General features: G+C 43.6%; 1 protein-coding gene across 2 annotated transcripts; it reads right to left on the reverse strand.

Annotated features, from left to right (window-relative positions):
- Positions 1-4,487: 4,487 nt before the first annotated feature.
- Positions 4,488-6,759, reverse strand: LOC119655222 (glucose dehydrogenase [FAD, quinone]-like). 2 transcript variants are annotated; one of them, XM_038061002.1, is made up of 4 exons: positions 6,658-6,759; positions 6,369-6,539; positions 6,166-6,299; positions 4,488-6,107 (listed from the first exon to the last, which is right to left on the reverse strand). In XM_038061002.1, exons 2-4 carry the CDS (start codon positions 6,532-6,534, stop codon positions 4,575-4,577), a joined length of 1,833 nt encoding a protein of 610 aa, XP_037916930.1. In that variant the 5' UTR covers positions 6,535-6,539; positions 6,658-6,759; the 3' UTR covers positions 4,488-4,574. The 2 variants fall into 2 exon arrangements, with proteins under 2 accessions (XP_037916930.1, XP_037916929.1); XM_038061001.1 differs by having other exon boundaries at positions 6,597-6,739.
- Between the last annotated feature and the right edge of the window lie 5,411 nt (positions 6,760-12,170).

Below are 12,170 nucleotides of genomic sequence, written 5' to 3' on the forward strand. Positions count from 1 at the left end.
CGCTGTCGTTTTTGGTCGTATGTAGTTGGTGGGTAACTTCTAGTGCGGGAATTGGAGCTCTAATGTATGCAGATTGGGTTGTTTACATTGTTTCCATAAAAACAGTATCAAATGTTAGCGAGTTGTTCTTGGCAGCAGTTGGGCATGGGATAGTTGATAGTGGGTAAAACGGTTTTGAAGAGGGTTTGGTTTACTTGGAAGGTGAGATAATGAGTTTAATTAAAGAAGATGAGATAAGGCTTTGTGTGTGTATTTAAAAGCTTCCAGATTACTATAATTGTTTATATCGAAACCTGCTGTCTAATGGCCTAATATCTACTTTGGCTTTTAATTCGCACCTTCCGATTACATAACTTTTCAAGAGTATCAATCGTAATGATCGAAGTGGATATTATGAACCTATCCATATCCTATCTCAATGCAGTCGATCAATGCAGCTTGCAGCGTCAATGTCGGTGCTTTCTGAACATCAGATATCTACAAAACCATATGTATATATGCATATTCGACGCTTCAGATAACATATTGTATATATTTTGCCCCAACATCAGACAGCTTACGAATTAATTAATATTCAGACAACATATCCCCCAACAACTGTTGACTTAAGGAGCTCGCATTTCAGTGCATCATAAGAACTGGTTGAATTTTTTTTACCCTCATGCAATTTTTGTGGAATTCCTAAATACGCAAAATTAAGTTTATACATATGTATCTATATATTTGCATTGGATACATTTAATTTTTTGTGCCTTTTGGATTAAAATTCGAGACATAAACAGGGCGCTGTTCGATGAAACATACGCATGTGATCTAAATTGATATTTAATTCAAAGTTTTTGTTATCTTTGTAAAATCCGAAAATGAATGATAAAATATGTAGAGAAAAGCAAGGAAATATTGTCTTAGATTGTAAATGTTATGGAATGAAATAGTTCAAGGGAGGAGTATTAACGTTTCGAATATATTGCATAATTAACCTTTTTACACTTTTTTATCTGGATGTTACTTGCCAGCGGGGCAAGCTAGGGGTCAAGCAGTGCATTGTAGGATAGACCGACGCGGAATATAGCACCCTGAGGCCAACATATCTTTCTTAGAGGGTGAGCTGTCTCTCCTCTAGGGTGACGGCTTCCCAGGGGCCAAGCCTCTCGTCTATCAAGACTGTTAGTGAGTGGTGATAGCCACACCCTGTACGAAGTGACCCTACTATTAACAAAACGCTAGGGATCTAGACTGGGGAGTCGAAAAACACCTCCACCAATCCAGGGTGTCATGCGAGCCCGATAGTTTGCAGTCGGGGGTAACTGACTGTATTCGAACGGAGCTTCACTGGTCGCCTCAGTCAGTAAGTTAGACCTTACCGTGCTACGGGGGGCTATGGCACGGCAGACCTCCTAAACCCATACTCGTGGGAATCAAATGAGTGCCAGTAATAAAAATAAAAAAACTACAACCAATAAAGCGGGAAACCGTACCGCACGCAAACTGGTTAATCGGGCGGAGACACATCTCCGAAATTCTGAGAGCCAGGTGATTACACCCAAGAAGGGAGAAGTTGGGACGTCCAGCAGCGGAGCCAAAGTCAACATTGGTATACTCCATGGACAACAACTAACAAACGCTACTCCTCAAAAAGCAGGGACTAGCAAAAGCACGTCAGGAAGGAGACAGGTCTCAGTAGCGTAGGTGCTAAAAGAACCCTTAAGAAGGCTCAGGATAGACCTAAGCCATCTTTACCGGAGCCGAGAAAGCGAGAAGCATCAAAGATTAGCCCGCATGAAGGGAGTGCTCCCAAAAAATCCAAACCTGAATCAAAGGGGGGAAAAAACCTGGGCAGGTCAGGGGTGAAAGCAGGACTCAGCAAACTGGCCATTAGCATTGCTAGTGCGGTCGAGGGCTTTCGACTGGCCATACTGCCAAAAATGTTTCCCGAGCAAATACTCACTCTAGAGGAACAGGAACTCATCGAAGACGTTGTCGTCAGCCAGATGTGCAAGGAATTGACTGCGAAACTTGTGTTCGCCGGGATACGCTTTCAACCAGGTCATATACTGGTGGACTGCGTGACGGAAGACACTGCAGAATGGATTAGGACCATAGTTCCTAAATTGCCGGGCTGGGAAGGAGCAGAACTGTCAACATGTGCTGGGGATGATATACCAGGAGCACACAGAAGGAGTACAAAGCCGCGACAATAGAGACGGAAGATCTCACGAGCCATCTAATTGCTCAGAATGACGATCTCCATACGCGATTATGGAGAGTTTTCAGAAGCAAGGTTGAGGGAAAGGGTAAACTTCTCACGATCGGGGTAGATGACCGACCCCTGGAGGCAATCAAATGTCGGAGTTGCCATATAAACTATCGATTTGGCAACATACCCGTGCATGTGCACAGGGAAAAACTGAGGAAAGACACCTCGGAGGAGACACCGGGTGAAGCATACCGAGGTCCCCGAAGAATTCTCCAAACCTATAGAGGTGGAAAGGAGTGGATCAACCAGGGAAGTAGATCTACTGCCCAGTGAAGAGCAGAAGGTGGACGACCTAGACCTAGGACTCCTAGTGCGTCCAAATAATAACGGAGCCAATGACCAGCACTAAGATAGCCCAGATGAACCTCCACCATGCGAAAGCTGCATCTGCGGTAATTGCAAGGGCAAGTTCCAAGGAGAACATTAGAATAGTTCTGGCTTAGGAGCCCTGGATGCACCGGGGACAGATTCGCGGTTTGTAAGGAGCAAGCAGGCAGGTAATTTGGGACTCCTCTTGTGAAAAACCAAGAGCTTGCATAATTCTTAAACGCGATTTAAATTATATATGTATTTCAGAGTTCCTGATCGGGGACCCTGTGGCTATCCAAGTCTCACTGGAAGCGGGAGGAGCACTCTAGAGGCAGTCGTGGCATCGGGATATTTCCCTGGAGACAAAATCCCGGCTCCACCGGAACAAGTCGCTAAACTGGTGAAGTACTGTGAGAAGAGGGCCTTACCACTTCTCCTCATCTGCGATGCCAACGCCCATCACGAAGTCTGGGGAAGCAGCGACACCAATCGAAGAGATGTGTACCTTCTTGAATTTATTCTTAACAATAAGCTAGAAATATATAACATATGGAACACTCCAACATTTGTGACCAGCAGAGGTACTAGACATAACTTTAGGAAATGCTCTAATGAACGGGATGGTCAGGAATTAGAGGGTGTTGTATGAGCCCTCTATGTCTGATCACAGAATAATGAAATTCGACATTCAGAGTAACTCCGAAATAGAAAGAATAATAAGGAATCCCAGGAGAATGGATTGAGCATTCTATGGAACGCACCTGAGCAACAACATGACCCACATTCAAGGGGCGATGACATCAGGAGCGAACTGGAACTAGAAACAGGGGGGGGGGAAACCTCAATAGAGTCATCACTGACGCTTATGAGGCTAGTTGTCCGGCTAAGACAGTTAGGTTATCAAGGGATGTACCACAACTGGTGTTCTTTGTGATCGACATATCAACGAACGTCTCAAATCTTTACCGCAAGGTCGTCCTGTCGCTCTCTATGATTCTGAGTGTTGGCCGACTATAAAAGACAATGAACGGCGTCTTGCGTTAATGGAGATGAAGATGTTGCGTTGGACTAGTGGCGTGACATGTTTTGATCACATCTGAAATGATGGGGTGCTCAGAGGTGGCGGTGAGGAAGACGGAGCGGCAACCCTGTCGGCTGAACCAAAACCAAGTGGCTGAGGAGAACCTCCACAGTGGTGGCACCGGGAGACGGTGTATCGCATTGGGTGAAGCAGTAGGCAAATGCTCCAAAGGCCCTAGTCTGCACGGGGACTCATCTGAAGTGGCAATTAGTCACAAAACCTTACCAGGAGTATACAAGTACCATAGGAACCGGGATAGCCCCTGGACTCACATACTTCAGGAGAATTCCTGTTGTATGTGCTTTCAGCTCGGTTGTTTGCGGTTGGCCCCCAGTGGGAGCTTCATAGGGGTTGTGGTTGCGTGCAAGCGAACATAGACCTTCGGGTCTCAGCGTGGTGTTGCGTATCAACACGGGTGCCGTACTCCATAGTTCGGTAGAGATTTAGGTAATTCTTGCGTCCACCAGTATGAATACTAAGCCATGCACTTGGTATAGACTTGTACCGTTGTTGCTTGTCTCAGCGGGGCTCTGATTATGGTCACAAAATCAATCTGTGTCTTGAGAAGACCGTGGGATTAAGTCTCCATGACAGGTACTTACGTAAAACCCCCTAGGACTCACATGCGAAATGAGAGGCATCTTCGATTGTATGGTCACGTAATACGCGCTAACGAGAATTCGCTTGCTATCATAATATTGGTCTGAATATCGAAGTCGATGGTAAACGACCAAAAGGCCGGCCGGAACAACGCTGGCTTGATACGTTGGATGGGGATTTAAAGCCCTTTGGTTTCTGTGTAGTTGAACAGTGTTTTTATAGATAAAACTGCATATATTAGATAGATGGAGAAAATTAAATTAGAAAGTATTTTAAGTCGAATTAGATACCAATTTACGCTATTCACATTTAACTCGTTTTGATAAATCAATTATTCCATTCCTCTTTGATGAAATCAGCGCCTTTTGCTCCTATCACAGATACAGTTGCCTGTAAATTGGCACTCACGATTTCCGGCATAATGCTAGCGTCGATTACCCGTAGTCTTCCCACACCTTTAACCCGAAGTCTAGAGTCAACGACGGTTGCTTTATCATTAATTGGTCCCATTTTGGCAGTACCAGCTGGATGATAGTTGATGTTGTTGGTATGTCTTATGTAACAATCCCAATATTCATCTGTATCGAAAATAAAATCATCGCATTTAGGATGGTTTATCCGGTAAAGCTCCAACCCGTACTTTCTGAAGATAGGTGTCTTCTTAAGTTTTATTCCGAGCCTGATGGCTTCACGAAGAAGCCTGACATCTTCATACTCAGATAAATAATTTGGAAATATTTCCGGTTGTTCAAGATAATCTGTGCTTTTCAATTTTATGTACCCTTTTGACTTTGGGCATATTAGAACGAACAACATTGCTAGTATCTCGGTTTCTTGTACATCATCCCTTAGGAACTGTTGCAATGAACCCAGTATAGCAAATTCGGATTGTTTTGTATGTTTTGGATACCATAAGTGGTGGATTTGTATTGTGGGATATAATCCTGATTCATTGTTGACATCAACGAAACCGGCTGCATCTAACACATTTACTCCTGCCAAATATCCTGAGCGATGAATGAGGTAATCATACAATGTATCTTTCGGGTTATTTAGATGTGTCTCGATTTTGAAAACGAGTGTAACGGCAACGTGGTCTTTGAGGTTTTCGCCGACTGGTAGATCACTTATTACGGGGATACCATAAGATTCTAGATGCTTTCGACTACCTATCCCAGACAGCATAAGCAATTTGGGACTCTCGATGGTGCCAGCACTCAAAATTATTTCTTTAGAGTTTTCCGCTGTCAACTGATGGCGGACGTTGTCTTTATCTGTATATACGAAAGTGACGGATTGAGCGTTTTTGTCTTTATCGAAATTGATTTTGGTGGCAACTGCATTCTTGACTACTACGAGGTTTGGTTTAATATTCTGCAGGAAAGCTTTGGCGGGTGTATTTCGTTGTCCATTTATTATCAAACCATTCATCAGTCCATAACCTAAATAATGTCCATCACGAAAATCATCAACAAACTCATACCCGCCTTCTTTGGCCGCGTGGAAGATCAATCTTTTTATTTCTTGTAATCCTCCGTTAAATCGATCTACTACTAATGGACCTCTGGTTCCATGCACATGATATGGATTAGGAGCTTTGTAATCTTCCAATTTACGAAAATGCTCGAAAACATTATTCCATCCCCATGTTGGGTTTCCCATACTTTTCCAAATTTCAAAATCTCTTCGATTTCCTAGAATGAACTGCATACCGTTATTGGCTGAGGATCCACCTAACATTTTTCCCTGAGGCCAAGGGCAGAAGCTATTGGGAAAATCCAAACATGACTTATAGTTTGGTTCTGTTGTGTAATTCCAGTCAACTCTACCCCCCTGAAGAGCTTGTGCCATATTTGGAATCTTGAATGAAAAGGAATAATATTAGTGTGGGAATGAAAGGTTTATTTGGATACTATACTTCTGATTCGACAGGAGGATTATCCCCCGCTTCAATTAATAGTACCCGATAATCTGGATTTTCACTAAGTCGTCCTGCGACCACTGAACCGCCTGGTCCACTTCCGATCACCACAAAATCAAAGATTTCGCTTCCTGTTATATTGATGTATATACCAGTATGGTAAAAGGAGGTTGGTATAAGAACTGTATTTTGATTATCACCTTTGTTAACATAATGAGGACCATAATTTTCAGGCCATTTTTGACAACCGGTGAGTCCACATTGAGCGGCTAATAATGTCTGCAGTAAAGTATTTATAGCAGCATTTGCTGGACCAAGGCTACGTGCTGCGCACTGGGGGTTAAGTGATTCAACTGAGATGTTCATCTTTCCTGAAAAGGATAGGCCCATTAAATCTTATGACACTGTTCCAGAATAAACCGACAGACTTATTTGGACTAAACTCTTCGGCTAGATTCAGATTAAGATAACGATTAGCGAAAGGCCTACCGCAAAGTCTAATCCACTAGGTAACGTAGCTAGATACTTTCAGAACTAATTCCTATAAACTTGTACTCATCACAAGGGCTAAAAGCAACTACATATATGTTATGACTGAAATTAAAAGTAGATATTCACTATATTATATTATATTTAAACTAAGCTAAATTAGCGCCTTATCTTAGAATATTTTCCCTCGGAAAATTTCACATTCACACCCCTTAAAACTGATAATATTATAATATTATTGGGGGCAATTTTGACCTCGTGATATTTAATAAACAAGGTTACAAAAGAACGGGGTTGCCATTAGATTGTTGGAGAGTCTTCGTTTTTATTGGTGTCGTGAAAGTTATCTTTTTACCCATTAACAATTGTTTTACTTTATACAGAACCTTAAAATGTCATGTTTAAATATCTCCCTTCCTCTCCCTCTCTGTGCAACGACTATAAGTTATTCTATGAGGGGATAGAGGTAGCTTACTTTACCTAAATCTTATTTTTTCCATTCAGGCGCTTTTAACTGTATTTTTCGCTTTTGTTGGACGAACTCGTCTAAAAAATTAGTCGCATTTCAGTGTTGCATTTTTCACACTAAACTTTATGGTATCAATAAAAGGCATAAAGTTGTGTAAAACAAAACCTTATTAAAATCGGTTTACTGTCTGTCTGGCTGTTACACGCATTTCTCTCGGGAACGGTTATAGTGGTTGACATCAAATTTGGTGGAAAGGTGAAAGTTATGAACGCTCACACATACAGTGAACGTCGCCTCACCACCGAAACAGCTGTTCGTGTCAAGGTTAGCGTACTCCACCACGCCCGACGAAATTCTGGCCTATATCAGAAGCAAAACCAACTGAATTTTGTTACCTCTTTCCTGTGCGAAGCTGACGAAGGATGGCTCTCTTGACCGAGTGATAGCTTCCTTCAAAGTAGCATATCCCCACGACTGCGATGCTATCGTCCAATTTTCTTTTGGCCACAGGGGGTCTTCGTCAAGCGTTATCAGAGGTTTAAGCTTCGTGAAAATTTCCGGCCCACCCACCTGCCTCTCCGAACTTGAATGATTCCAACAACTATACGCTATTTTATCAAAATGTAAGGGGTCTAAGGACCAAGCTGTCGGATTTCAAACTGTCTGCCTTAGCATTCCAACATCATGCCATTTGCATTTTTGAAACCTGGATGACAGGATTTTAGATTCTGAGCTCCTCGAAGGTTACTCTGTCTTTCGTTGTGACAAAGACTGCGCTGCGCTTGGCAAGACAACTGGCGGAGGTGCCCTAATAGCTGTTAAGTCCCCTCTCCGTACCGAAATCATCTTTTCCTCCTCCTCCTACAATTCTGTTACCATACGTGTCCTTCCGCCAAACGTATGTCCCTTTATCATATGGTGTGTATATTTTCCCTGCCTAAGCCCGCCTGCTCTGTACAAGGATGTTTTCGACAGATTGTTGGAGGCCCTTCGTTTTGTTTCCCTCACTTCCTTTTATCCTCTGTGGCGACTTTAATCTTCCTATGCTCTCCTGGCCTTTCCTCCCTTCTTAATAACTTACCCACCCTTCCCTTCCTCTATCCACTTTCATGTATACCTGTGGCGCCCTTCAGTCTAACCTTTCTAGAAATCACTTAGATCGCACTCTTGATCTTATCCTCTCTAACCTTCCGGTGCGTTGTCTTTCCTAATACCTTCATGCTCCGTCTTACGTTGCCCCTGACGCCCATCATCCTGCTCACGAGTTCAATGTTCAGATATCCCGACTCCACCCTCCTGTCGCTCGTAGGCTTACCAAGTTTAACTTTCGTAAGGCGAACTTCGAAGGTCTGAACTCAGCCCTGGCGTCAATCAACTGGGTCCCTCTCCTCTCTCCATTTACGTGTGATTAAGCACTCCACAGTTTCTATACCATTTTATCTGATCTTCTTCCTTGTTACATTCCCTCCTCTCCTAAGTGCTTACGCTCTTACCGCGTCTGGTTCACCATTGAAATTCACAAAAAACTACGTCAAAAGCAGATTGCGAGAAAGAAGTTCCTGCCTTCCAGAAACGTTGCTGACTTAGTTTTTTTCAAATCTCTTCGTTCCTCGGTCAAATCCTTAATACGTAAGCCCAGTAACGAATATTTGTTCAGAGTGGAAGACTCACTAAAGTGCGGAATCCTGCAACCTTTCTAGTCCCACATTCGCAAGTCCCGCTGCCCCGCCCAGTTATCCTCTCCTTCCATTAAATTCTCTGGCTTCTCGGTTAACTCCCCCCAACTATTTTGTGATTTCCTCTGCCGCTACTTTTCGTCAGTCTATTTTCCCCTCTTTCCTCCGAATCCCTCCCGATAGTGAATGTAGCCTGCTCCGCATCGTTTACCATTCCCCTCCTTACCCTACCCTTGTCAAATACCTCATTGGCAAACTTGATGCCAATGTCGGACCTGGCAAACCTCTTTTTGTTCAAAACTGGTAAGTCCATTTCCCATGTCCTATCTCTTATTTTCAACAAAAGCCTCGAAGGGAATCATTTTCCCGGTTTGTGGAAAGATGCTCTCATCATCCCCATTCACAAAAATGGCGATTGTTCGCTTGCCGAGAATTACCGTCCCATTTCCCTCCTCTCCTCCTGTTCCAAAATCCTGGAAAGATATGACATATAGTGAAAGAGCAACACGGCTTCGTTAAACGTAGGTCCACTGCCTCCAAACTGCTTGACTTTACCAACTTTGTCGCCAAATGTCTAAATTCACGGCAAGAAGTGCACACCATTTACACTGAGTTCGCTAAAGCCTTCGACACTGTAAATCACAAGATACTTCTATCCAAACTCTCGTCCCTAAACGTTCCCATACCACTTGTTTTATGGCTTGCCCCTTACCTTTTCAACCGATTCTGCTGCGTCTCTTTTGACGGCTGTACTTCCCGCTTCTTCTTCCTCTCTTCTGGGATCTATTCTGGGTCCTTTGTTATTTTTATTTTTTATTAACGACCTTCCTCCCCTCCTTACTTGTCCCTGTTTGCTCTATGCGGACAACCTAAAGCTGTTTTTCGCTATATCGTCGCCTATGGACGGTGTTTCCCTTCAATCTAACCTGGACACTCTGGTTCGTTGGTGCTCGACTAATGGTTTAGCGCTAAACGTCAGAAAGTGTCACTCTATGTTCTACTCCCTGAAATCCTCACCCACTTCTTTCTCCTACTCTCTTAACGGACATTCCTTATCCTGCTTAAATTCCACTCAAGACCTCAGAGTCACTTTTGACAATAAGCTCCGCTTTGACACCCATTGCCACGATCGAGCAGCAAAATTGTCAGGCTTTATAGTTCGCTTCTCCTCTGATTTTGACTCCATCCAACCTCCTTAGCTCTCTGCAATTCCCTCGTGAGGAATACCCTTGAGTATAGCTCCGTGATCTGGTCACCCTCCCGTAACTGTAATTGTCTTGCCCTTGAAAATGTGCAACGTAAATTCACCCGTTCCCTCTTCTCTAAGAAAAGCTTCCCTCGTGTGGATTACCGCTCCCGCCTCCGCTTTCTGAACCTTCCCTTCCTACAACAGCGTAGATCTTATCTGAATCTATGCACATTCTTTAAACTTTCCTCCTTAAGACATTTTCAACGTGCCCTACGCAGAGCTCGGAGTCTACTTTCATTTCCCGATTTCTAGGCTTTGCCGAAATTACAACGCAGAACAGCTTGGTCCTTTGAATTTCTCTACTTTAAGTAGTTTTAAACGTAGGATAAGTTTTTTGCTTTCTCTTCCTCCTGAGGACAATAATTAATTGGAATTTACTCTGTTTGTTGTCTGTTAAATTAAATAAATAAATAAAAAAATAATCAATAGACTAAAAGAATGTTTACTTTATTTTTTATTTTGTTCGTACAATTTCATTTATTTTATTACACTATTTATCACAGCCTTTATAAAATTTGTTAGGATCACAAGACTTTTACTGCTTTTCGGATTTGACTTTCATTGGCCGGCGAGATTTGAGTCCTCTTTCTTTTCCTCTTGACAAAAGCCATTCTTGACATTTGTCATCCCTGTGTCATGTCAGTCCGTCAGATGTTTCTGCGGCCATTGAATGGTGACTGCAGCGGCGGAGGTGAATTCATAATGGCGCCTAGGTTCACGCCTCCAATGTGGGGCCACAGTACTCCGCCCTCAACTGTAACCGTGTGGGATCAGCTTAGCAAACCGTCTGCGTGATCCCACCAACGGGGGTCACTGGGTGAATCTGATGCTCCGCGAAAAGAGTAGATTCGAACTACGTTCTCTAGTTCGTGATGATTACGGCTGAAACACTAAAGCGCGGAATCCACCCTCTACGGAGGGTCTCGGCGCATGATTGTGCCGTAATGTCCGTCAGAAGTATTGCTTCAGGCCGCCGTATAAGCCTGTCGATGATTGTGAAGCAATACTTGTGTGGCGGTGCATCGGAGGCGCGAACCTGGGCGCTATTATGGATTCGCCACCCCTGCTGCATCCATTAGCCGCGGACAACAGCTGACGGCCTGACATAGACTGGAAGGCAAAGTGTCTCGACCGCCGCTAAACGAGGCCAGAGAACAGAAAAAGTATAAGCGCATTACAACAAAATAAAGTATTAAAGCTCAGTAAAAGTCGTGATATTAAAACAAAGGTTTGATATACCTATTAGAAGTTGGCTTTGCAATATATGGTTATAATTAGCCCTGCGCCTGCGGTTGCTCTGGACCCAGCCTGCGAGACGGAGTAGTTCATAGCGAAATGAGACAACTGCCCGGGACAAAGGCGCTCGTCCGTGAAGCATTGGGACGCCGTAGTTTGTTATTTAATTTAGCTCCGCGACGTTCGCTAGCGCCTACAAAGGGCACAGTCTTGCATATAACCGGAGTTGATCTTAGACAGAGGCCTGTTAATAGGGGAGCCTCAACTGTGTCAACAGCGGGGACTTCCTCATTGTCCTGTTCAACGCTGTAAGCCCTGTTAGAAGCGTCGGGAAAGTGATCTGCTGCCGAGAGCATTCTCGCAGAGATCGTCGTGGATCCGCGGAGTTTGTACTAGGTTAGTTCCGGAAATTGGTCCGCAGGTTGTAACCGGATCATGGCCGGGCAACATTCTTGATCGTTTAGAGTCCCGCATGGATCGTAGAATCTACAATGGCTGATCAACTTACATAAGAACAAATTTCTGAATTCTAGAGAAACATTCTCCCTATTCGAGCACTCACGTGGATGGGAGATAATATATTTTCCTTAACAAACAATAGCATTTCAGATCGTGCATTGAGAAATGTGGGGAGTTTGCGGATTCATAGTGTTAAACAAATTTCGACATTCCGCATTTCTCACGGTCAGGGTCATGACCACGCAATATTTTCTGGTATTGCCCTTTGCGCAAATTACATCTTCAGCAGCATTAATAGCATTAATGGTTGATCTGGCTCCACGGCACCCATACTGTCGATCTGAAATGCCTGCTTGGCCCTTGCATACCGGTAGCAATCTATTGCATATAACACGCTATAGCATTTTCCCCAAAGTGTTCAGAA

The sequence above is a fragment of the Hermetia illucens genome, chromosome 4 (assembly GCF_905115235.1).
Source record: "Hermetia illucens chromosome 4, iHerIll2.2.curated.20191125, whole genome shotgun sequence".
Taxonomy (NCBI): domain Eukaryota; kingdom Metazoa; phylum Arthropoda; class Insecta; order Diptera; family Stratiomyidae; genus Hermetia; species Hermetia illucens.